The sequence below is a fragment of the Trachinotus anak genome, unplaced genomic scaffold (genome assembly GCF_046630095.1).
Source record: "Trachinotus anak isolate AG129_WGS33_773 ecotype Australia unplaced genomic scaffold, CSIRO_AGI_Tana_v1 ptg000009l, whole genome shotgun sequence".
Taxonomy (NCBI): Eukaryota; Metazoa; Chordata; class Actinopteri; order Carangiformes; family Carangidae; genus Trachinotus; species Trachinotus anak.
Window position 1 is genome coordinate 16,508,189 of NW_027273860.1, and position 27,258 is coordinate 16,535,446.

Consider the following 27,258-nt stretch of genomic DNA (forward strand, 5'->3'; position numbering starts at 1 on the left):
TTACATTTCATTAGCCTAATGCATTTATTTGTTTTCCTCCTCGAAAGCAGTAGGATATACACATTAAAATGTGTTGCCTTGTTTCAGATAATGCAAACAAACCCAAACTCCACAGAATGAAGTCATCTAAATGAGAAGTAGGAGCTTTTAAAGAGGTAACTTTCTCAGCTGGAACATGAGAAATGGTGGAAAGTTGGCTTTCTCTGGGTGCAAATATCCCTGAGGCTTATCCAGAATTTGAAGATATATGAATTTTTAATGTAATACAAAAGAAGAACAGCCAGCAGGGCAGTAATGGTAGTCATAAATCACTGCTCTCATGTAGAAATGAGTAGATCAGTTATCATTTTTGACACAAATAAAAAGCAGTAAGTCAAAAACTAGTGGTACCCATATTCATACTAATATCACACCCCACCTCTCAGTATGACATCGCTCGCCCCTCTGTATCTGAACACTGTCAAACTCCATCACTCCTCCACAGCTGCACATACACTAGCTGCTGCCATGAATGATGCTGGTTTCTTTAGACTGATCACTAACAATCAATCAGCCAAAATTAGTTTTTAATTTTAAAAATGGCTAAATTGAGTGGTAAGTTACCACTAAATTGAGTGGTAACTTGAGTGGTGTTTCTGATCAGTCGTGTCATATGGACAGACTGTCTGAGAGAACTATGCTAATACCTTAAAGGATTTTAACAAAAACAAGTTTCTACTTATTTTTTTCTTGGGAACAGTGGTTTTAAAATAAAGATCATAATCATGTCATGCTAAGATTATGAATTACAAATACATTTTACTAAGAATTTAAAAAGAATGACTTTAATGGTCATGGGACACATACACATTTCAAACTATATTACCTCATTAGAAGAAGTTTGTTGTAGATAAATCACTTATTAAACAAAATAAATATTATATGCACCAAATATACAGCAAATAAAATGTTACAAATATAGCCCAGAGTCAGAAGACCAGATATATGCGATAAAGAATGAAATAAATGACTTATATTTAATTGTAGAACCCTTTCAAGATAATATTAGTTATAAACAAACATAGAAAAAACAAAAAGAGAATAAATAATTCTTAACCCAAGGAGCATAGTGGGCATACTCATCATCCCTGAATATTGTCTGCAGGTCCAACTACCCTCACCAGTGAGGTAGCCTCCAAGCCCTCACCACACTACTGCTGCTCGTTACACTCATTGCTCTGGGCACATAGCTTTTTGACGATTTCTAACTTCTCCTATCAACTGTGTTTTTTTTTTCAACATCAAAACTAAATGCTTTGAGGATTATTCCCTTAAAGAGACACGTGGCAGACACATGAATTAAGAGCTAAAAATGTCTGCAGGAGAGCCCTTGGGAACTTTCCAATTTATGAAACTCCCATGCAACCTAGAGATTTACTAAATTGCATTACAACAACAACAGTCGTTTCCAATCTTTTCCAACTCATGGCCCATTTGAAAATATCCAAGACATATCCAATCTCTTTTGCGCAATCACTTTTTATTTTCATGATAAAGATTGAACATTCTGGATTGAACTGAAAGCAGAGGAAGCTCAGTTTTTCTTTTTTGTTTGACCATCTGTCTCTGGACTCTCTTTCCTTTTAACGCTTCCTATTGCTAACCAGCTATCTATTGTGATCCTCCAGCTTTGGCAGCGGATGTAATCTTTTAGCGCACAATCAGACTGAGATAGCAAACAACTTAAGACATGTCTTAGCTAATATTTATTTTAGTTATCTGTAAATCTGGTGGTGAAACATCTGGTGGTGAGATTGCTGCTTGACACAGAGTTGTTTTTGATGCAGCCACTGGGCAGTGCCAAGGTCAAAACCTTTCACCAACAAATCATTCCATTAAATGGATCATCTTTCTCTATGTTCTCTATAATACAATAATCATTAAGTGTCTGTTGCTCATTCTTTATCTTCACATTAGTTGTACATCTTATCACCATACAGTGAATGTTGGAGTGTAAACTATGACATCTCATTCAAATGTTCTTCTGTTGTCTTGCTGTGTGTGTTTTTGTGTGTCACCACCAGGCCATGGGATGTCTTTCAGGATTGACTGCCATTCTTGTTCCTGCTTTGCCGGTAACACCATCTGCTCCACCAGAGAATGTCTCGGTTTCGGCAACTCGGATGAGGACCGGCGACATTTTACTGGTCCGTCTACATAATGGCTTGAATAGCGTGGGGTCATTTCAGATAATGGTAGTGCACTAGAAGCATCTAGTGGTTCCATCTTGAATTGTCTAGCTCAAGATGGAACAAGGTGCCATTACCAGCCGGTGTCTGTTCTCACCCCAGCTTGATAATGCATAAATCTTATTTACTGCAACCTGCTTTTCTATTGTTTGCAGTTTGATGTGTACAAGGCTAACAATCACACTGCGGGGGAGTCAGAGAAGAAGCAGAGGGTAGCAGTAAGAAGAGAGAGAACAGAGACCTTTCAAAACAAACAGGAATGTCAGCTCATTGACTAAACCAAGCCTGAAATTTCATTTTATTTATTCAGCCTGAAGTGCTCATGTTAGCCATTTTTTTGTTGGCTGAGCAGGCGTTGGATTTTTTCCCTTAAACTTTGTTCTAGTGTAAATTTTAGTTTAATATTAATCTTAGTCTTTTGACTAGAATGTGGATTAGTTTTAGTCACATTTTAGTCTTTTGAGTTCCTCTTAGTCAACAGGAGCTGAAGACATTTTTGTCTCGTTTTCATTATGCATTTTTTCTTCGAAGTTCTAAGTTTTTCTTCGAAGTAATTCCCGGCTACAGTTGTTGCCACCTTTGTTGTGTACAGGTAACATGGATACAGATGTCTATTGCAAAGTTAGTAGTAAAGGCACTGTTTTCTTGTTCACACTCACAGCATCCATCTCTGCAGTAACACGATAGACTAAATCCAGTTATCATTTCCCTCTAACTCTGTTTAAACTCTCTCGCACTGTGGTTCCTGCTCACCTAGCATAAGTGAAGCCACCTGGAGTCACTGAGGTACCGTTTGGGTTTAGCTTGAGAGGAGAAGCTAAAATGTTAGATTATGTAACAATATTCATTGAACAACCATCCAGAGGAAGATTTAGATGGTAGACTGCCAACATTAATCTTGGACTTTAGTCATTCTTTCCAAAAAAATGAGATAGCTGAATGACAGTGAGGGTTAGAGTTAGGATCTGACTGATAGTAATGTTAAATCCGCAGCACTTGATAATGTTACGACAGTTAACCTCTTTACAAATGTCATCATGCATTTACTGAATGCAAGATGCTTTGTGCAGCAGCTCAAACTCCTGAATCGACTTCTGAACAAGAGACATTTTATGCAGTAGAGGAAACTGTTTTATGAGTCAGTGTAATAGGTCATGCAGGTCAATTAATGAGCCATTGAATTAAAACAGTAATTACATGTAATTTGTCCATTCATCTGTCTTTCACATTATTGTCTAGCTCTTGTTAATTGATGAAATATATAATACATTTTGTCATACTTATTGTTTTCAGCAGTTACATTTTTTAGTCTAATTTTCGTCGTGTTGGAAAGGTTGTCAACGAATATCATTTGAGGAGCAGTCACCATTGATCAAAGTAAGATGCTGATTCAAACAGGTCTATTTAAATGACCAAAGGAACTGGAAATGTCAGACAGAAGTCTAGAAGCTCTGCTACACCACAAGTGCTGATTATTGCACTAAAGTGTGAATTTGAAACACAAGCGATCAGATGATCAAACAGGTTTTCAACAAACCCTCTACAGTGTCATCATAACCAATAGAACCAATGGCCAGAGCTTCATCGGTCAGTCATCCTGTCCATTGTGTTCCTCCTTCATAATAATTGTCGTCTCTCTCCCCGTCTCCCCCTGCTCTCCCTCAGGTCTCCCCTGTAGTTGTCCAGACCGCTTCATCCCGGTGTGCGCCTCTAACGGGAGGACCTATCCCAGTGCCTGCGTGGCTCGCTGTATGGGATTCAAGGACCATCAGTTCGTCTTTGGCCAGTGCCACCATAGTAACCCCTGCGCAAACAAGCCCTGCCAGAGAAACCAGAGGTGGGTTCAGCTGCACATTTCCACTCCCTTTGTGCTTCTCTCCTCTCCCCTCCCCTCACCTTGACAGGAATACACATTTAAGGAAACATCAAAGACTTATATATTTTCAGCTTTAGTATTGTTGGTGATATTCACATACCAGTGGCATTTTAATGCTTCTTTTAGCTCTGTCTTTACCTCATCTGCAGACAGGCCTTGATTTGAATCAGGCTTTTATTAAAGACAGGCCTTTATTCCTAATTTTGCCTGTGTTGAAAGATTCAAGAACCACAAAGGTTGATTCAAAAACAATAAGTGGAGTGAAATGTGATGTGGCATCCTCGGAAGGCTGTGCCACAGACTGGTGTGAAAAATAAGGATCAGAAAAAAGAAAGATACAGTAAACTCAAACTCAAACTCAAACTCAAGATAAAAAAAAACTAAAATGTACTATTTGAACTATTTTTACCTTCTTATAAATATATATCATTTTTGGACACAAGACGTCTCCCTGTTTCTGATCTGCTCCTGTTATATTTTGCTGTCGATCCTTTTAAATTAATTCAAATTCACTCAGTTCAAGTTTACTCATTGTCTTGGTGAATTCAGTATAATGTACATTTCTGCAGCATTATTTCCATCAGTACATGAGAGTCATGTCATATTCACCACTCTGCTGCTCTCAGCCTCTCCTCTCTATCAGAAACACTATTATTATTTAATCCAGTCATTTCTCCTTTGGTGTTAATCTACCATCAATGAAACTCAATACTCCTGCACAAGTTTCATATTAAAGCCTTCCAGCAGCTCCAAGGGCGTAATCCTCTTACACTCCTGGCTGTCTATTAAAGGTACCCTGTGGAGTTTTCCTCACAACAATCACAGTTATATTTATATTTGGTGCCTATCATCAAAACATCTTGAGTGTCTCCTTCACAAACATGTTTAGTCCAATATCTTACTAAAAGATTTGGAAATCAGAGTCTTGTCTCCCTGTTTTCTTGCAGTCTTCCTCTTCACTGCCTTTGTTGCTGCTCTGCTAAGTGTCTTAGTGGAGTGAATAGATGTTTGGTGCATGTTTGTGTCACATTGCTAGTGTATGCCTGCATTTGTGTCCTTGTGCACAATGCACAAACAAAATGGAGATCCACTCATTAAAGCACAGCTCTTAGTGTTCAGGACACCTTTAATGCGGAACATCTGCAGGAAGTGCAGAGTTTCTTTGACAGTAATCAAAAGACTGGCAATTATAGAACGTAGAAGCAGAATCAGAATCTGTTTATTGCCAAGAAGGTTTTCACTATACAAGGAAGGGGTCAGTGACAGTGGGGGTCTCTAGTCTTGCTAATGAGGCCAACTGCAGTCGGCAAGAAGCTCTTCCTGTGGCGAGAGGTTTTCATCCTGATGGACCACCGCCTCCTGCCAGAGGGGAGTGTCTCAGAAGTAGCCTCAAAACCACTGCTGGGCCGAGGGCCAGAAGAAACACTGCTAACTCCACACCGGATAAGCCAGACACTAGAACTCTGAGATCTTGAGAAAAAAACGTTTCCCTGCTACTGGAAAAACTGGGCGACATGTATTCATCTCAAGTCCAATTACAGCTCTGGGGAAATGAATCAAATCTTTTAGCAGAGTTGGCTGGAAAACATGGCTGACCATTAAATGCCTCACCCATGGGATAAAGCTTATTGACAATTTCAGTATCTTTTGGAACTGGAAAGGTCGCTAAAAAACAGATGGGTTTCTTCCAAACATCACTGGATCCAGAATCCTCGGTGCCAACCTACGTCATGCTCTTGGGATGCCGTACACAAACAAGAATGTGTAGATAAGTGTGAAGGACAGCACGCATCAGCAGGCAGCCTGTATCCCTCCCCTCTCACCTGACCCCGTGCTTCAAATCCCACAAGACATTCAGAGGATGTCTCTGCCCCTAACTGGAACTAAAAAGAACTTTTTTAATAAAAATAACAAAAATGCACACACTTTATTCACTGTTGTTGACAGTCTGACCCTCAGGTCATCTGGGGCAGTGTTATAGAATCAAGCAAGGTGAAGCAGCTTTTAACTTAACTTTAACTTACTTGCTTTTGCTTTTGTTTCAGGTTTAATTGCCTTTTAAATGCAGTGTTAATGTCTTCTTAAATGCATCTGTGAAGTCCTTTGAATTGCCATATGTCTGGATGGTGCTAGATAAATAAACTTGCCCTGCCTATGAACCACCAGACCCATAGTGGAGGTAGGTTTGTTGTAGCTGAATCCACTACAATCATTGGACGCGCCAAGTTGGAGGGTATTATCCCACTTACACCATGGCCACTTGCCAACAAAATGCCATATTTCATCAAACTAATCAAGATCAGCCGTTAATTGACTCATATAATAAATTTTGATCTCGCTTTAACTATGCTGGGTCAAACGGGACTCAGCCAGGAGTCATAGACACAGACCCTCACCATTTACCTAGGACTTCTCTGCATCTCTTTATTTTCTGGGCTGTTTTGGTCACATTTTATTTCCTCTTTCATCTTACCTCCTTTCCCCTGCAGCTTTCCCTCAGACTCTGCTCGCTGCTAGCTTCGCTACGGCTACTGTTATTTAGTTGGTTACACAAATAACCCTAGCTCCAGGCTGTTTACCTGATGCTCAGCTGGTGCTGTCCTTACTTGCAGTTTAATGTTGGCATATTCATTTAGATCAACAAAAATACACCTATGTCATAGCTGTCTGGTTAAGCTGTCCTGTTACTAAAAGTGAATCCAGACCTTTCCACCAATCAGAATCCAGAATTTTCAGTGGCCATGGTGTAATGTTAAAGCTGTGTTTTAGCATGTTTATCCTCTATTTTTTATTAATTTCCCACATAGAGATGTGGTGTGATGACATTTATTAACCTCTTATACACACTCACACACACATACACACAAACACACACACACACACACACACACACACACACACATTCACACATGCAGATTAACCACTGTCACTCACACCCCAAGATGACGTCTGTTATCCTACAGCTCAAACTTCCATAAACTCTCTTGGCTCTTTGTTCAAAGACTGAACACACACACACACTAATGAGTGGAGGTATTCAGTGATATACACACACACACACACACACACAAGCACACACGCTCCAAACTATTTTTCTTTCTTCTGAGAGTAAACAATGCAGTAAAAGTCAGCAAGCCAACTCAGATTTGCCAAACACCTGATTGGTGCCCAGCCTTGGAGACTTGGTGGTTGCTATGGTGACAGAGCAGGGTTTCTTTATGTGTTTGCTTCTGTTGCTTTGCTGTTTTATTTCAGCTTCTTTACCAGAATATACTGCTAGATGTGTGATGCTTACCTCCTTCACTGTGTGTCTGTGTTGACGGTTGTGATGTGTGTGCATTAAATATGCATCCAGCTGATACACTACACACCACATGTGGTCTGAACCTCTCAGCTGGTATCTCACATATGGGAAGAGAGTGGTGTAGATGAATAAATAAAGCCATAATGTGTGTGTATTTCTAGGTGCTTTCCAAAGTATCGCGTGTGTCTGAGTGACTCGTCGGACTGCCCACAGTACGAGTGTGTTGGCCGGCCGGCAGCATGTGACAAGAACAGCGTGGAGCCAGCCTGTGATACCGACGGCCTGGTCCACCCCAGTCTCTGTCATCTGCAGCAGGCTGGGAAAACTCTGGCTTACATAGGCCACTGCCAGGTAGGTTAGAGAAGCACAAATCCTTAATTAATTTACTTTGTTGTTGTTGTTTTTAGGCAACTGTGGGGCACCTGGGAGCAAAACTGTGTGCGGCCCTGACTGTTGTTAAAGCCTAAAAGCACTCAGTAGAGTGCAGTCCTCCATCAAAATGTAATAATCCTCACAGTTAGCTGTCATCTTCAGAGTCAACACAGAAGTAGAGCCCAGAGCAGTCGCAAGCAGGACAGCACAAGTATTCGCCTGATGGTGCCACTAAAAGGAAAGTTTTAAATCACATCAATAGGTTTGATTTGTATGTGCAGAGGAATGATGGTGGTTCTTCTCTCAGTGGGGCTTTTGGTCTGGTTGCTGCAAAGCAAGCAAGCAATCTTTACAATTACAGTTTAGCATTCACACACTGGATTGTAGCCACCAAAACATTTATTTGACTGAAAAAAGCTACATTTTAACCCTATTTAGTTATTTCTTGATAAAGTGCAGAGGGTGAGATATTCAGACTTCTGTTCCTAGTATGGGTTAAACTCCAAAAGCACTGGCTCCTACCTTTCCCATAAAGCAACTCAATAGTGTCTTTCCTTAAATCCTCTGTACCTCGTACATCAGGGGTGGGCAATTATTTTTTCCAAAGGGCCACATGAGAAACCTGAGCTGTGTTAGAGGGCCGAACCAACAATAAGCTGAACTTAACTATGTTCAATATTAATTTTCTCCAACTGTTAAGAGCAGTTAATTATATGATTTTGATTATGCTATTGGTAATCAAAAGACTAAGGATATTCTATTACATTAAAGATATATCATTGTGGAGTAAGTAAAAAATACAAGTCATAAACAGGAAAACAATAATTACATCAGTATTTCATTTTATTTTTAACACATAACTCAGAAATGCTGAATAGTTGTTTTGCAAATGTAAGCAATTAATTAACTTAATACAAAAAGTAATAAATGCTTTAGATGTCTTTCAGTTCATTTTTCTCATTCAGTGAGAAAAATCAAGTCTGTTTTGGGCTTTAATAAGTTCACTGAAATCTGGCTGAAGGTCTGAGGTGGATATGCGAAGGACAGCTGAGAGGTGCACATCAGTGATAGAGGATCTGTGTTTGGATTTGTTGAACTTCAGCCCTGAGAAAGTCTGTTCACATATATAGGTGGATTCAAAGAGGACTAGAATCTTCTGAGCATGCCTCCCGATGTGGTGAAAGTTCTCCTCTTTGAGGGAAGAGTAAAATTCAAGCAGCAAACTTGCCTTGGCAGCTGCATCCCTGGATGCGTGAAGTTTCATAAAAAATCCTTGTTGGTTTTGCAGTTTAGCTAGCAGAGCATCCGACTCCTTGACCTGCTCTTAATCAGACAAGTTCTTGTATTTTTCTGCATGTTTGGTCGCGTAGTGCCGATTTAAATTGTAGTCCTTGAACACAGTGACCTGTGCACCACAAACTAAGCACACAGCTCTACCTTTGACTTCTGTAAATAAATATTTTGCAGCCCATGCCTTGTTAGAAAATGCAGCATTCGGTATCAGTCTTTCTTTTTTTTTGCATGAGCTGACATTTTGAGGGTCTGTCGGTAAGCATTCACCTGCACATGCGTGCATACATAAATAAAAGTCACACTTTCAAAATAAAAGCAGCACAGCGTGCATGGCGTGTTTGTGAGTGGCCGCACACGAGTCAGACAGGAAGGGTCAAGGGGCCGGATGTGGCCCGCGGGCCGTAAAATGCCCAGGTCTGTCGTAGATGCTCACATCTTTCAAACTCCACGCCAACAGTTTGTCACGGAGCCGAGATGACACTGATGATGTCACTATGACACCACAGGAGTTATTTTCTCTGACTTCAGATACAACCGTCTGCAAGCCCCTTTTTGGCCTCAGAATCAGGGTGTGTGACAAAATGGCCTTACCACTTACTAGCTTTTTCTGCGCTTTCAGTCACATCTCATGGTCTTCTTCAGCCAATGGTATCGTACAAGAGTCACAATTTACTATCACTGATCAACGACTAATTTTCCACACTCAGGTCATATGATGACACCTCAGCCTGTTCCAGTTGAGAAGCTGATTGTAAGCTTAGAACAAAAAAGTTTGTAAGTTTCAATCGACTGTTTTGACAGACTGTGGTACATCTCATTTATCGTTGACCTGTAAAATCACTGCGATGCCCCTTTAAAACTGATACTCATGATTCCCAGAGGATAAATGCTAGTGTTTTTTATAGCCGTCTGCACCTTCCTCTGGTGCCACCATAAGAACTTTTTTTTGTACGTTAAAATGTTATGTTCCACTAAAAATCTCAGGTCTTGGACAGAAATGTACGAATCACATTCATGCTCCACAGAAGATGGTTCAATTGCAGTTTGCACAAAAGCCCATAGAGACAATAAAATCACCAAACTGCCTAAAGAGATCACAATGAACTAACAGCCGTGTAACATGAAGCAAAAAACATGTAGTATATTAACTTTAATATAAATGTAATGTGTGTGTTATACATTTGCTTGTGCTCTGTTCTCAGGATGCCTGCAGGAAGCCACAGCAAGTTTGCGGCCATAACGGGGAGACCTACAACACAGTGTGTGATGCCTTCTCTGACCGAGTGCCTGTGGACTACGAGGGCCCCTGCCATGCTGTGGGGGCCGTGTCTGACGTGGCCCCTGAGTCTGCATGCAGCTTGATTCCTTGTCCGCCTCTGTCCACACCAGGCTGCCACCCTGTCACACCACCCGGTGAGTGGAATATAGAAAGGTTGTAGGTATACTGGATGAATTGTCCTCAGAGGGCAATAGATTCTGAAGGTGGTATTGTGATGACCCCTGACCTCTGACCTCTTTCTAGGAGCGTGCTGTCCAATCTGTGCCAGCATGCTGCAGGTCCTCTGGAACAAAGAGCAGATGAACACTTTCTCTAAGGTAGGGATTAATGTCAGCATCTAACTGTGATTTAGTCATGAACCACTCATCTCACGACATGAGGGAATATCAAAAGAACTGTGCTCTCTCAATGTTGTTGGAAGGTTTTAAGTGGAGATGTTTTGTGTCTATTCTTTCCTTCCTAATATTGATTCTCCCCCCAAAATTGAAGCCTTACATACTGTACATGACACCTTTTAAGTAGTGGGACTTTCCAGTGGAACATGTTTTGCTAACAGCTAACGTAACGCTATTTACTGGAAATCAATTCTTCTTCGCCGCTCTAGAACAGTAGCCTACACAGGACGTTGCACTCCTGTACTCGCTGATACCCAATGCAGTATTTTAGACAGTATCAGAGGCATTTCAGATACTAGTATCGATATCGGAACAACTCTAGTTTTAAGTGTATAGAAGCTAAAGAGTAGTTATGTGTAATTCTAAAGTATAGTTTCAGTACTGTAGTGTATTTCATGTTGAGAACTAAAACCAAGATTATCATTAGAGAATATTGTTTTAAAAGTTTGACTTCAAGGAGTTTGGCTTTAAGATTTTAGTTAAACCAAGAATGAGATTAAACAGTGTTCTGTATCTGGATACTGTAAGTGGTATTAGATGTAATTACAGGTCATGGCCACTTGGGAGAGCTGTAAATCCAAAGAGTTCTCTACAGTGGCCACAAGCAGACAGCTCAAATATCCTGCTCAAAAGAATATATATGTTATATTATAACAGTACAGTTACTGAGCAGAACACTTTACTGAAGTAAACTACTATTCTTTCAGGTTTTTTTTGTCTTTTACTTCTTAAAAACATAAACACATAGCCAGTTAACACCGGAAACAAGTCTCCTGTAAGGGAGTAAATGCTGCACCTTGATCCAGACTCTGGACTATGGATGTCCTGGTCAAGTCTGGCAGAAATTCTCACACCATATTGATGATGGGGACCAAAAAAATTAAGGAAACCAATGTTACCAATAAAAACTTTTTTTTTAAGTAGCTTGCAGCCAAATGACCGATAATAATGGTGATGTTGATCAGTGTAAGTGCAAACTATGAAGTATTAAGCAGAGTTGCCAAAATACTAACAGCCAAGATGATGTCACACTACAAATAAAAGCTTTCTTCATTTCCCATTTTATCACCAGCTGGCAGTTTAGCCACCACTCTGTATCATATAAATGAGAGCAGCCGTTACTTTGAAATTGACATAACCTTAAATATGTAATATTTTAGTCCAGTTGTGGAAACTAACTTAGTACATTCATTGAAGTACTGTATTTAAGTAAAGTTTCAAAGTACTTGATCTTTGAGTATTTTTTTTTGTTAACTTAAACTTCTACTCTACATTTCAGTGATTTTTTTTTTTACTCCACTATATTACTACACTGACAGCCACAGTTACTAGTTAACCACAGATGCAAAAAAACATATGATAAGTTAATAGAATACAAGGCATTGTTAAAGATGAAATCAGTGTTTCAGGGCTTTTTTGGCTTGTGACCCCTCACAACAAAGCAGTCACATCATAGCCCCTTTAGATTCAGATTCAGCTTCAGACAATTTCATTAATCTCAAGAAGGACAATTCCTTTGCATTTTACCCAATCCAAGTCATATGTCAGAGGCAGCAGATCAACATACCTGGGTCGATACAAGGGAGCAACAAATTAATAAAAATAAAATAGATAAAACAACATATTCTGTTCACTTCATGTAGTGAATAAATACTATAAGTAACTAAATGACTGAATTTAAATGTTAAAATGTAACAGTCATTAAAATGACAACCGTCCCCTTAATAAATCTGAGAACCATAACTTTAATATGTCTCCAAAAAAAGCAAAAATTTAAAGAAAGTCCAAAATTAAGAGAACACAAATCTGTGGAGCAGAACTTTCCTTTGATCATCTCATGACTCCTCAGATTTATTGGGTGACTCTTTGGAGGGGCCAAACCCTTAGGTTGGGAACCATTGGACTAAACAACAGGAAAATGCAGTTTACAAATTGATGCATTAGTAGTAACAATCTAATGATGTCATACATATGCATTTTACTGCTAAACCAGCACTTTTACATTTGTATAATTTTCCAATGATACTTACATGATTTTAGTCAAGTTTTTCGAGCACATTTAATTACATCCAAATGCTGAACCAAGGGCATGAGAATGAATAAGCTAAAATACAAATATAAAAAAGGGAAAACCTACTGAATATAATATATACAGAAATATAAACAAAGGCAAGAAATAACAAGGAAAAAAAATACAGAATTACAGACATGACAACAGATTGAAATGCACATCTGATATCTAATGGCAACTGGTTCCATAATTTTGGAGCAGCAACTGCAAAAGCTCTGTCTCCTTTTTGTTTTAGTCATGACTGGACATGCAAGAGAGGTGAGCTTTCAGCTGAGCGCCAATGAATTTTACTTAACAAGGAACTTGAACACTTTTACTTCTTTGTCAAAAACAAAAATGTTTTTTTAGTTGAATTTTAATTGTCAGTTTAAAATGTTTTCTGAGTGTTGTCAAATACAGGATTTTTTTTAATATAATCAAATCTTTGTTACATCTTTATGGAAGCATAATGCTTTCACTTTAGGAAAAAAAAGATCTGTTTTTTGGAATTTATAAGATTATTATTTCTATTAACTCAAAAACAGAGCAGGATTTTTTTTTTTCTCAAGTGAATGCATTATGCTTCCATACATCTTAACCACCTAATCATTTCTTCACCTTTATTGTATCTAAAGAAATAAAAAAATGTAAAAACAGTAAAGCTTTACACAATTAGCAGTTATCTACAACACAACAGCTGCTCATATTATGACAAGAACAATACAGGTAATATAACTATGAATCACAAGCTGAGCTCTGCTGTTACTGTTGAAATAAAAATAATAAAAAAGACATAGACATACAAGCCCAAATAATAACAAGCTACAAATAATGCTGCACAAAAATTCAATGTATGCCTATATTATGTTCCAGTTCCTTATCTCAAGACAAACATTATTGACTTAACATTCACAATATACTAATCAAAAGTGGTCACTTCCTTCCACCTTTAACCACAGTGCCCACCCGAGCCTACCCCTTGAATGTGGGCCCAGCCTCTTGACATGTTAGCAGCTAATAATTCCCACTGGCAGCTCATTCTGATCAGCTTAATTATACAACAAAAAAAACCCTTTGGCTTTTAGTCAACTTGGCTGTAATCCCCAGCACAGGCGCATCATAGTAAGAGTCAGCATTAAGCCTTTTAATACCAAACACAAGCAGAGCTGATTTAATCTGCAGCTGCTAAAATACACGAGAATATGAAAGACCAAAGCCGAGCCTGCTGAGAGCACAGTCTACGCTGTGTGCTCAGCAACAGGCTGCTTTTATAATGCCAGTTCATTCACGAATCTTTATTCATTCATAAAAGAAGTCTCTATAGATGGAGATTGGGGCCATTTGCTCATAAAGGGGAACCCCACTGATTTTAAAGCCAGGAAATGAAAACAATCTGGGGGTGAAGAGTTAAAAAGAAGTGAGGTTCCTCATCTCTGCCTGAGGATAGAGGCTCCAGACTACATTACCACTACTACTAGCATAACACAACCGAACTGTCGGATGTCAGGTTGCATTGTGGGCGACATAGGTGCCAGGATTGGGTCGCACCCCATAATTAATAAATCCATTACCAAGTTTGAACATAAAACCATCCAAGGTTCTTAGTAACTATGAGCTATGTCTAAATTTAACTAATATCTCTTCAATCGAGAGCAATCAGCTATGTAAATAGGAAGGCAGAGGTAGAGGTAGGTTATAAAAAAAGGGATTTTCTTTTTCATACATGGACAAACATATTTCAGAGTAAGTAGCTTTCATACAGAGTGCAATCTGATTATGCTAACCTAAACAACTTTATTAACTAATTTCATCAAATGTTACTGGCAAAATGTTTTATAATTTTAGATATGTTATTTTTGAGAAATGTAATTGAACATCTTTATCATTATCAAACATATCAATCAATCTTCAGGCCCGATGCTCCACGTTACCTCTTTAACTCTTCACTGTAAATGGATCAGTGTTAGTTTTGTAAGTTGGTTCAGTCAGCTACTCAACAGACAATCAATGCATTTCAATTGTTTTACTCTACTTTAACATCTGTAGTGTTTTGTGGTTTTATTATTATGAAATCAGACTAATTTAATTACACTTTACATGTAAAAGTCCAACTAGGGACAAGAGTTGAAAATTAGCAATAGGCTAGCTATAAACATAAGTTTAATGCTTTGTATTGAAACTAAGTTAAATTGCACCATAATTATTTAGTAACTAATCTGTAATTAAGCTAGTTTTAAAGTATATATTAATATTGCTTCTCTCTTTGGCTAAAAATAGTAATTCAGTATGTAGCTAGTTGATCATAAGCTGCCAAGGCCGTAGCCAGGATGTTTTAGAAAAAGATAGCATATGACTCAGAGTTGCCTCCTCCAACAGGAATTGGAAACAATTGACTAGATACCAAAAACAGGCTTTTTTTTATTCTTTTCAATCTTTTTTTTTTCTTACATTTCGTTTTTTACTCAGTAACCAGTGGATAAACACTTCATCTTTAACTTTACCTTAATTTACCTTTTTTAAGATCATCAAATTTTGAGATACAAGGTCTTCACTGATCAAGGAGAACCAATTTAAAGGAGGACAAAATAGAATACATGGGTTAGGGTTAAAATATTTACTGATGTCAAAGGGAAACTCCCCCAAGTTTCCTAAAACCCTCAAATTCCCAACAGAAACACTGAGGACATGACCTCAGTGTCCTCAGTTGTAGCTATAGCCCTGTCTATTGTATTCATTGTCTTGACGTTAACAAAAATATAGGAAATGACTCAGTGTGTTTGAAATAAGTAAACAAAAGAAGAGCTGGGAGTTTTTTTTTTTTAAAGAAGCAGCAATGGGCACTTTGACTATATTCATGTATTCAAATAATAATACTTACATACAACACACAACAATGTTTGATTCCACCTAAACTGTTGGCACCCATTCAAATAAAAGAAAGACATTTTCTGCTGCAAAGATGGAAGCAAATGAGTAGAGCAGCACAGTAATGAGAGCAGAGACTGTGCTGCTGTCACATGCATATTCAAGTCTCATACATATATCTTTAATTTTGCTCATTGCTGTGTTATTATGTTTCTTGCAATGATACCATTTCCATGTGTCATTATTAAAAGTTGCCCCATCCTGCATCTCTGCTATATTAGTTCTTTTAGCCATCCGTATGTCACTGCAATTACTTACGTCTCTATTTTAATTTGCATTCCACACCATTTAGTCTTATTACCAGTCAGAGACTCAGGCCCAGGCTACGTCTCATATCATCGCTGTGGAGATTTTGGTCGCATTTGCTGCTCATTGATATTCCAGCCTCCAAATAACAAAGTGATCTTTAAAAACCTGAGGAGTCTGAGGAGATAAATGTTCCAGTTTAATATTTAAGCCACTCTTACTTTTTCATTCTTATATGGATGGTCCTCTCAGTCGTTCTCAGTCCAGCTCCATGTGCTTTACTGCTGTTAATTATTTCATGTGTCACATGAAAGATTAATGAAAAGATTAAAAACAGAAAGTTGTTTGTATTCGCTAGAAATTACAAATTAAAATCAGCAGAAATACAGTGCATTCAGAAAGTGTTTAGACCCCTTCGATATTTTCACAATTTATTATGTCACAGCCTTATGCTAAAATAAAATGAATTATTTTCATCATTGTTTTGTGTTTAGGTCAGACCAGGAAATTTCTGTTATTTCTGTTTCCTGGTGGACACGTTTCCTGAAGCTCTGTTCAACATTCAGGAAGCACATTATTCGGTTTTATCCCAGATGAAATGCAGCCAACGTGCTGTAATCCTTGACAAACTGAATTAGACAGAAACACAGCAACACAGATTTAACATCATCTGATCCCTGTGTTTGACCTTTAACCCCTGTGTCCAGCTGAATAAGAACCAGCCGGTGACGGTCCACGACGTGCTGCGGATCCTGCGGCTTCACGTCTCTGTGCCGCAGTGTGATGTCTTTGGCTACCTGAGCATCGACCATGAGCTGGTGGTCCTCATCGCCCCGGTGGACCAGAAGCCGACACCACTGCAGGTAACGCACACACACACACACACACACACACACACATACACAAGCAGTATTAGATATACATAGAACTGGTGTATTGTGAGGACCACTTGAGTTCTAGACCTTGGAGGATGAGGCAATTTTGACTACTCCTCTCTTCGTGTGTGTGTTTGTGTGTGTGTGTGTTAGATTAAAAATAAAATACACTGAAGAGATTTCAAATCCTAATATCTTCCTGTGTGCCATAGAGCACCATTGTTTTACAAAATCAATTACAAAACACACCAAAGAGCCAAACTGTTGCACTGGGTGAAACCTTCCTTCATTACCAAGAAAACACACACACTAGTTTATTATGACTCAGTCCCACACACACCATCCTGCTGCCTGGAATACTCAGCAGAGCACTAAATGTGTAATAATCAGTTGCTGAAAATAGTCTGCAAAAAATGCAGTTTTTCCTCTTGTTTGAGTAATACCTGCTAAAAACTACAATGTCCAGCTGTTAAAGACAATTACTGAGCTTTTTTTTTTTTTTTAAAGATAAGTAGTTTAACTTTAAAGCTGGGGTAGGCAGTAATTTCTTTAGCATCAATGGGCAAAAATTCCATGAGAACTTTTCAGCATATTGTAATTCAAGTGGTGTGAGAGCAAACAGGACGCCTGCACCTCCACTTGGCTCTGCTTTCAAACGCTAGCATGACCTTGGACAATCACTGGTCTTTTTAGGGAGAGAGAGAGAGAGAGAGAGAGAGAGAGAGAGCATTCCTATTGGCTTTGCAGATGCATCTCCACGTCCCTTCAGGTGGACGTGTGTTTCAGACACGGATAGAACTTGCTGTCCTTCTCCTGGACAGGTAACAGGCTGCTATCTATGCGTTGTAGAGGTTAGTTGTGTACGTAGATTTATTATGAAAGCAGGTGATGAGTGGCTTTGTCGAATGTAGCTAATGTTTTAGCATTCTGCTAACCACCGCCAAAGGCTCACAGCTGAAGCTGTGTTGCTTGTGTTGGGTAAGCTTTACCCTTTACATAAGGTCACATCACACTGTAGCTTTCACTTTCTTCAGTAGAAAAAAAACAAATGAGAATTTCCTAGATTTTCTCAGCCTGGTATTACAGCACATGAGAAATCATTTTTACAAGCTGTGGAAACTATTTTTGACTCATATCAAAGAGGTGTCCATGGCTCAGTCAAGATGCTGTTCACAGCTGGGATCCACTGTCACCACCGTTTTATTCACATACTGTATATGCAACATTCAAATGTGTGTGCAGCGTGAGCCACGACCTTTGGTTTCTTAATATCTCTGCAAACTCCACTGTGAGATGACCTGATAACTGGGTCACTGTCATAAATATTAATTGATTAAAGAATTTGATTTTGTTTTGCTGGCAGTAAGCACTCTTGCATTCTTTCCATTTCTTTTCACACATACACACAAACATTAGAAACACACAAGTGTGAGCAATTCCCAAACAGAGCCATGTTTAGCTCTGCTAATTACCCACTCTGCTCCTTCTGGATATAAATATTCATGCTAACTGTGATTAAAGTGGTAAAGTGAGGGGGAGGATGCTTCTGTCTCCTTTAGTGTCTCACTTCACCTTTTTCACTTTCAATTTGCATTATTTTATTGTCAAGATTGTTTATTATATTGACAAATGCAGAAGATACATTAAAAAAATCAAACCATAACTAACTATAACGAATACGAACTAATATCATATAGAAATTCTTAACAACGTATGATAGTTTTTATCGTATAAAACTGACTGGCTCCATCTGATGAGTAATTAGTTCACAGTATGAGAGAAATCAAATGATGTCAGCAGTAAAAGTCAGTTTTCCTCATCAATACACCAAAAGCATCATTAATGCACCAAAGCATCAGTCAGTGTAATTACTGTCAAATCAGTCTGGCAGCAATCACGACCAATTTTCTTGTCCAGGATTTTTTTCTTTTTCTTTTTTTTATTTATTTTTATTTTTTTATTGAATCATGGTATCAAGCACTGTTTTTCTGTAAATGGTTGTTATAATGGGGAAAATGACTTTAAAAGAGAGCACTGGTGAGTTTTATGGGCAAGATACAGTGACATGAGTACATATTTATCCAGTAAATAAAAATCCAGACTTGAAAGCTGCAGTTTTTCTCTGTGCTGTGAAAGTAATCATTTATCATTGTTAAAATCTGAAAAGTTTCCATTGCTGATACTAACCGCTGTAGTGGATGACAGTTTGTGCTGGAATATAAAAAAATGAAAAGCCAAGAACAGGCTTCAGTTTTTCATGAAAACAGATGAATCAAATGCTGAATGAGAGATGAGGTTGAAGCCAAGGCTAGAGGCAATGTGACTGGCTCTGGTCATTGCTGTGTACTAATAATATATATACAATAATATTTTATTGGAATGTGCAGTAATTAGATCTTGAAGTGCTGTGTAAAGTCTGCAAGTTTGGCCACCAGGTTGCACTTTGAATGGAAAATACACAAAAGTTGTGGTTCTGCGCTGTGAGAGGAAAAAGCATTTGTATAGACAGGTTTGATGTTTAAACTGTCTTCTTAACAACCTCATTATTCATGATGTTTTGTAGTTTATCAACCCTTTTTTAACACGTTGTCTGTCCATTGCTTTTTTTCAAAATCTATCAATCTGTCTATCTATCTATCTATCTATCTATCTATCTATCTATCGTGTGTGTGTGTGATTGCTTGACTCTGTACACTGCTGAGATTATACTTGAACTGGCAGAAGCTTCCTGCGTCTCGGTTCAGATAAGCGGTATAGATAATGGATGGATGGATGACAGAAGCTTCCGTTTTTATGCCTCCGTGCCGCTGACAGCCAGGGCAGGAATTACTTCAAATTTGCCACGAGCATTCATTTGTTTGTGAGCTCAACATGATGATCTGTCTCGACAGTGTCTGAATAACGTGCTTACCAGATCAGGGAGGGCAATGTCTTGAACAGAAGTCACTCTTTTTTCTTAACATTCTCTTAATTGGTTTTAAAAAGGACTCCCTCATTTTTAAGTCAATTCTAGCTAATGCCACTTTGTTTTCAGGTTGTCAGTCCCATTCTCATGAACACAATATCTCAGTAATGCAGAGACAGAATTTCTTCAAATATGGTGCAAATATTCATTTGGGCTCAAGGATGAACTGATTAGAAATTGCTGGTCAAAGGTCAGAGGTCAACTGTCACTGTGACCTCTCAAAGCATGTTTTTGGCCATAACTCACAAATTCATACGCTAATTAGGACACAATTTAACACAAATGTCAAATAACATAAATGATGATTGCAGACATCATAATGTTCTGCAAAAACACTTCTGGGTATCATTCAGTGCTGTAACTCAGGAAGGGGAGATCGTGACCATATTTCCTGCAACTTGTCTCAATGGCGGAGACGTACAACTGTAAGGTGGTAATTATTAAAGCTCTTTATTTTCAGCTGAACCTTTGGCTTCAGAGAAGTGATCTCATCTCTCGGCCCATTGCTCTCAGATCATGAAAGTGGATCGTGTTAGGTTATTCTAGTGGGAAGAGGTTTATTTGTGTCACCCAGTAAGTGGGTTACACTGACACACTGACATACAGCAGCACTTGAGATGTCTTCAGGCTGGTGTTTAATCGCTGCGGTTGGTAACAAACTAATTTAATCTTACACCAGGGGGTCTGGGGGTGTGGGGGGGGGGCCTGCCTCTCCGCCTGGGGGGATGCTGGGGGGGTGGGGTGTGCGGGTCGACCTGCTTGGCCGGACCTGCTCCCTGTTCGTCGGCGGGTCTGGATGTCCCATCCTGGGCACCAGACTGGGGTCTCGCCATGCGCGACGGGTCTGTGCCCCTCCAGCTTGCGCCTGCAGGGGTGGTGGCCCTACCACTTGGGCCGCCTGAAGGCATCTCTGGGCACCCCAGTTCGGCTCCCCGCTGGCTGGGCGGCGCAGGGATGGAGAATGTATTGGGGCCAGTCAGGGATCTGGCCCCAGTCGGGGGGTGCATGCCTCGCCTGCCCTTGTTGCTCCACTGTACCACATTCCACATGACAGTAGGGCCTCTGAGGGGTGGTGCGGGGACGAGGCAGGTTGGTGGGCAGGACTGCCCACCGGCCCTGCTACTGTTGTTGTGCTGCTCCGCAATTTTAATTGCACATTAGATATCACATGACACTAGGGCCTTGGGGGGTGGGATGGGGCAGGTGAGACTCTGCCGTCTACCAGTTATGGAGTACCCATGCACCCTCTGCTCCCTCAATTTTAATACACCTTAGTCATCCACACGACCCACAAGCCATATGAAACTAGGGCTTTGGGGGTAGGGAAGGGCAGGGAGGACCCAACCGCCTGCTAGCGGTGGGGTGCCCATGCCCTGACCGCTTCCCCAATTTTAAGGTGCTATAGTCACCCACACACCCAACTCACTCACGCACTCATACGCGCACCCACACATACACACTTTGCACCCACACCAGACGCAGGGTGGGGAGAGGGTGGCTTGATGGGCCCCCCTGTCTATCTGTCCCTGGTGCCGTGTGGACTGTGCGAGGAGCCTGCCATGTGGGGGAAGAAGATCCATTGCAGGGATGTCGCGGGTGGCCCTGGTGGGGGTGGGCGGCCTCCTCTTGTGGGTGGCGGGCTGGGTGGGGGCTGTGGCCCTGCTGTTCTCTATCCCCCCAGGCTTGGCTTCCCAGCGGGGGGGTGGGGACTCCGTCTGCCGTCCTTCCCCCATTTGTCCTGCAGGGTCACTGGGACTGGAATACCGGGCCGCCGGTGCGTGGCGGGCTCTCCACTGGGGGTGTGGGCGGGCCTTCAGTTGCCGGGGCCATTTGGTTCTGGGTCCGGCTTGTGCTGGGGTTGGTGGTCACGGGCTGGCTCTGGGGCTTCCTGTCCACTGTCCCTCTGTGGGCCTCCTTGCGCTGGGGGCTGTTCCCTCTGTACTCCCTTGCAGGCTCCCCCTTGGGTTGGGCACGTGGCTGCCGGGGGGGCATGCTGCCGCGGGTCCTTGGGCTCTGGGGGTGGCTGGGAGTCTCGGTGGCCTGGTTTCTGGCCACCTGTGCCTTTGGTCTGGGGGATGGTGTTTCTGCAGCCCCCACATCAATTACCCACCACATCCAATGACAAATCGCTACACACTTGCAATTGTTATTGTTACTGTGGTTGTTTCTCTGTTGTTGTGTTGTTGTTGTTGTTTTTCCCCGTCTCTCCACTCCCATTTTCCTTTTCCCCATATTCCCTCTGTTTTTCTCTTCCTGTCCACTCTCATTCCTGATGCAGTCCGGTTGTCTTAATAAAGTTAAAATATGTGATAGGCATATCCCACAGCCCTCCTTCACAGAGTAAATCTGCCCCAACAACACAAGGCATCCAGACCGCTCATACTGCTTGCCAATGATATTGGGACAAGACAAAAAAAAAATCTTACACCAGAATCAGTTCATGCCCAAAAGCATTGAAAATGCTTGGTACGAAAGCAGCTGATGGACTGATGCGGTGTAAAGGAAGACCTTGAGCCTACAAAGGGGAATATAACAAATACATGAAGACATGGAGAGATGGAAAAAGACAAGAAGAAGAAAGTGAGACTGGTATCATCAGAATCATAAAAATATGAATAAATAAAAATAAAAATGAAAATATACTCTCACTATCAAAAGAAAAAAATCTCCAAAAAAAAAAAAAAAATCTATTCAATATCACCATCAAAATGTGTCACTTACAAGAGCCTTCATTTCAGTATATTCAAACAGTTGACCTCTGGACTGTACTTACACAAGCCAGTTTCAAAGTTCTGCTTCCACAACATCTGAAATAAAGTAAATACACACTTGTTCAGAGCTCTTGAACACCTGCATCGCATCAGCTTGACTGGATGCTTTTAAGAAATGCATTCCCACTTTTCTAAGTAAGAAACTGTTCACTTCCATCAAAACATAAACAACAGAGATGAAAGCAGAGGGCATCTTCCCCACAGCGTCCTCGCAGGGGGAAGGTATCGCAAAGTAAAGTTGCATTGTTCTGTCATTTGTGGAGAAATCAGCTCTGTACAGCAGTGGGAGGAAAGTACAGGTGTGATGCCACAGATATTTCAGTTTTTGTTAGTGTGCCTGTCTTTTTTTTTTTTTTTTTTTTAGCTCAAGGTCTTTCTGTCCCAATGAATAAAAAACAGTGTGACCTCATGTGAACAGGACTTTAAATGAAAAAAGCTGTATTGAAAAGAGGTATAAACACGTATGCTATAGCTGTATAGAGCATTTGAAATCATCGACCTTCGGAAAAAAAAAAAAAAAAAAAAAGGTTTAACCTTGCACAACCTTTTCAGTAATGCTCAACAGCAAAATGAATAGCTTAACTAGAATTACTGCCTCTCGGTTGTATGCCTCCGCCACCCGGCCCGGTTGCAGTTTTGCAGTTGCTGCGTTCACGAGGCCAAATACATGTTTTGTGAGGTCGCAGTGGCCTTGACCTTTGACCACCAAAATCCAATAAGTTCATCCTTGAGTCCAAGTGAACGTTTGTGCCATCATGTAATAAAATTCCCAGGAAGTTACTGATGTACGGACAGACAGCCTAAAAACATAATGCCTCCGGCCCAATAGTCACTCAGGCTCAGAGGCTAAAGGAGCATTTGTGATGTCTCTCTAAAGACTTTTTGATTTCAGTTCGACTTTAGGCCTAATTTACATTTATTGTGATCTGGATCTGGATACAGTATCTGAATAACGTGCATCCCAGGTAAAGGAGGGTAACGTCATGAACAGGAGTCTTTCTTTTTTCTTTTTTTTCAAAATTCTTGTTTTTATTGGATTTATAAGTCATTCATTTCTAGACTTAGCTCAAGACTCAAGCTAATACTACCACTGTTTTCTTAAGAATAAGGTCACATTGTACGTGCACATTTAAACCTGGATGAGATCAGATCATGATGCAAGCATGACCATGTATAAATTTATCAACATTGTGGCTGATCTGATCGCATTCAATCACTTCACGTAGTCGACCTTTGAGTTTTACCTTGTCCAGATCAAATAGACAGATTCAAATAAAAAAAGAAAACAGAACATGCATCACTTTTTAGCAATGACAACAAGGTGATAGAAAAATAAAAGGTTGATGTTTTTCACCGTGTGTTTTTTTTTTTATCTTTTTTTCTTGTTCAGCTACATAACCTTCATGAGCACAGTAATGTAGGTTTGGGGAAATAAACATAACATATTTGAGGAGACTTGTGCAACTTGAACTTCCTCTCATTTCAGTGTTGCGAAGGCCTCAGATTTATTTGTGCCTCCACAGGTTAGCTCCTCACTGTGTGCATGCTGTCTGAATGGAAAACATATTCAAGTACTCTGAGTCCTCGGTCTGTTTCAATAGGCTGAATTTTAGATGATCAGTTAGGGATGAAAACATCTCTTCAAACACTCCAGCACTCTTGTCTTGTCATCAGGGCTTATTTGCCTTCACTTTCTACCTGCAGTTCTTCTCCTGCTTCACTCTCTAAAGGCCAATAATGGACCAAACCTGACAGATTTATAATCAATCATTTACACTTTTATACTTAAGAATTCATGGCACCAAGTCTGAATGGCTTCTAAAAAAACTTAGATCTGTAGCTGAGCAAGAGAGGGACTGTAACTTCGTGAAGACAACCATGTATCGAGTTGTGTTTAATTTGATTGAAAATAGATTTCCAACAAAACAGAATGCAAAGCCTTTTGAAGAGTGATATTTATGCTTGATTGAAACTATATTAGCTGTTACAATACGGCCAAAAGTAACCCTGGACTCCAAGAACTACCAAAGAGAAGCAGTGGATGAAAAATTTGTAGAGGAAGAATGAATTTTTCACAAATGATAAAATGACATTGGATTTAGACAGCAGAGCAGCTCTAGTAAAAAAAGACAAGGATAAACTTGAAACAAATCTCTGCGGTTATGGTAAACTTCTGGCAGGCTTTTAGCTTTAGCTGTTACTAGGTAACAGCTTCTCCCACTTGTTTGTGATGTAAATGTAATATTCATCCCCAGGCTGATGAAGGCAGCGTGTAGCATAGCTAATATTAGGCCTGAAGGTAATATACACACAGTCGCTCAGCTGTATCCATGCCTCCTTTTTTGGGACAGTCTGAGATAAAGATAAAGAAAAAAACATTTTTTAAGATTTGATTGATTTTATTTTTGTCCTGAATTGTGGTTAAAAAAGTTTTGAAGCTACTGAAATGAGATCTGCGTGACACAGTTATTATCGTTCTTATGATCCCTTAAAATTATCCTCACATCCTTCATTTATTTTGTAACATTGTTTACACAGAGAAAACTGCACCCTTGAGTTATTAATGATGGACTTAATTGTCTGTCTGGTATCTAGCTTTAATAACTGTAATACCTTCAGGCCTAAGATTACACCGCAAGAGCCAAAACAAAGTTTCTACATCCCTATAGGGTTTGAAGGTATCAAGTGCACTGTTCTTGGCATGTGTAGTTTAGTCCTTAAATAAGTCCTTAAAAAAAACTTTTATGCAAAAGCACATCCACCAAACAGAATCATGAAGCACAGAGTTTCAGTGGCTTAGTGGCTCCCAGTGGTCTGCGAAGGTATTGCAAGTGGGCTGACAAATCATTTGCGAAACAGTAAAATTTTGGTGAAAACGTGATTATAAAGAATAGAAAATATAAATGTAAATAATATTTTTAAATGTTTTAATGGGAAATAATCTTTAAAAAATATCAATGATGTTTGAAAAAAGATAACGTTCATGGCCAAAGCTGGAGTATCAAAATTGATAGCTGGTTAGCAACAGGAAGAATTAAAAGGAAAGAGAGTCAAGAGACAGATTTAGGTGATCTCTGCACCGTCAAAGAAAAATTGAGCTTCCCCTGCTTTCAATTGAATCCTGAATGTTTGATTGTTATCAGTAAAATAAAAACTGCTCTGAGAACTTATTATTTGGCATCTGTATTGCTTCAAGGTTGTCTGTGGGCTGCCAACATTTTTGAGACTTTCAAGTGGGCCATGAGTTGGAGAAGTTTGGGAACCACCGCCTTAGATCTCTGTAGCAGTGTGAGGTGAACTTGGGTCTCACGATGCTACACTGATTAACATGTAACCAAATACATTGATATGCATCACGAGAGGTAGATGACATTGATGTGCTGATATCCAGGCTGTATTCTAAAAAGTATACTAAAACCAAATTGCCTTTAAAAATCAGTGGATCAATGAGGAAGCAAGAGTGGCTGACACAGAGTGTGGAAATCAAAAGTGCTGTTCTTGTATCTTCCAGATCGAAGCCTGCAGTAAGGAGGCCGAGAAGATCGATTCCCTCATCAACTATGCCAGCCCCACCCTGGTCTCCCAAGTCCCCCTTTCCGCTTTCCTCGCCTCCGAGATCAAGACCTCCTCCATCCACTCCCCTGGCAGCGCTCCAACTTCACCCCTGACCCCCGGCTTGGGCTTACTCCTTGGCCTCCTCATCGCTGCAGCCCCTGGCCTCTTCCAGCTCTAAGTGCCTATTACCCACCCCTCCCTCAGCCTCCCCCTTACCAACTGTTCCAAAGTAACCACCCCCCACACCCCACTCCCCTTTCCTAGGATGACAGGGGTGTCATGAGGTGAGTGTGTTTGGGCAGTCGCACAGCAGGAAGAGGCAGCGGCGGCGGCGTCTTTCGACAATCATTCCAATTAACTCACCTGCGTGTCAAACAATCAAGGCGGTGGAAAAGCTATTATCATGGAAAGCTAATGTATCAACAGAAGAACAGTATTATTGAGTGGATGAGTTACTTGCTGGGTTTCCCCCCAGTGGAAGTGCGCTTTAGTGTGTGTGAGTGTGTGAACATGTGTGTGTTTGTGTGTTTGACCTTTAAGAAGCATTTCGCTTCATACCAGCAGTGTTTATCCATTAGTCTCAGCTGCAAACTCCTCCGAAAGCTGTTAAGTGGGGACTTAAATTTCATGGCTCACTGCCTTGTTCTGAGGCTTATCGTGTTGTGTGCGTGCGTGTGTGTGTGTGTGTGTGTGTGCGTGTGCGTGTGTGCGAGTGTGTGTTTGTGTGTGTCCAGTTGGATTTCGGAGACAGACAAGGACATAACATCCCTGTCTGGCAGCACATCTGTCTGACAAATTACCCCGAAATCCCCTTGGCCACACACACTATCACACACACAGAGCGGTTGGTGTTACTAAACCTAGACTCCTCTCTGATGGTGTATCAGATGGAGTCTGATCATCAAGTGACACCTTCCAAGCCTCTGATAAATGAGAATGCACAGTCTGCACCACAGTGCATCGTGTATATACATGTGAGGTGTATATGGACCTAGTGTTTGAACCTCTAACCTCAGCAGTGTTAGTGCCATGCTCATGGACTGAGCCAGCTCAGATGAAACTAATCCAGCCTCCAAAGTCAGTTGTAACGACTGACCAACCAGAGTGCCCGAAATCTGACCAGA

General features: G+C 40.4%; 1 protein-coding gene across 1 annotated transcript in view; it reads left to right on the forward strand.

Annotated features, from left to right (window-relative positions):
- reck (reversion-inducing-cysteine-rich protein with kazal motifs) overlaps positions 1–26,390 on the forward strand; it is a 73,494-nt gene extending 47,104 nt beyond the window's left edge. The window contains exons 15-21 of the mRNA XM_071485585.1: positions 2,064–2,186; positions 3,894–4,065; positions 7,570–7,759; positions 10,276–10,486; positions 10,596–10,669; positions 16,676–16,831; positions 26,091–26,390. Of these exons, the coding sequence (XP_071341686.1) occupies positions 2,064–2,186; positions 3,894–4,065; positions 7,570–7,759; positions 10,276–10,486; positions 10,596–10,669; positions 16,676–16,831; positions 26,091–26,312 (1,148 nt within the window). The 3' untranslated portion in view covers positions 26,313–26,390. The remainder of the gene's footprint in view (positions 1–2,063; positions 2,187–3,893; positions 4,066–7,569; positions 7,760–10,275; positions 10,487–10,595; positions 10,670–16,675; positions 16,832–26,090) is intronic.
- Positions 26,391–27,258: the final 868 nt, after the last annotated feature.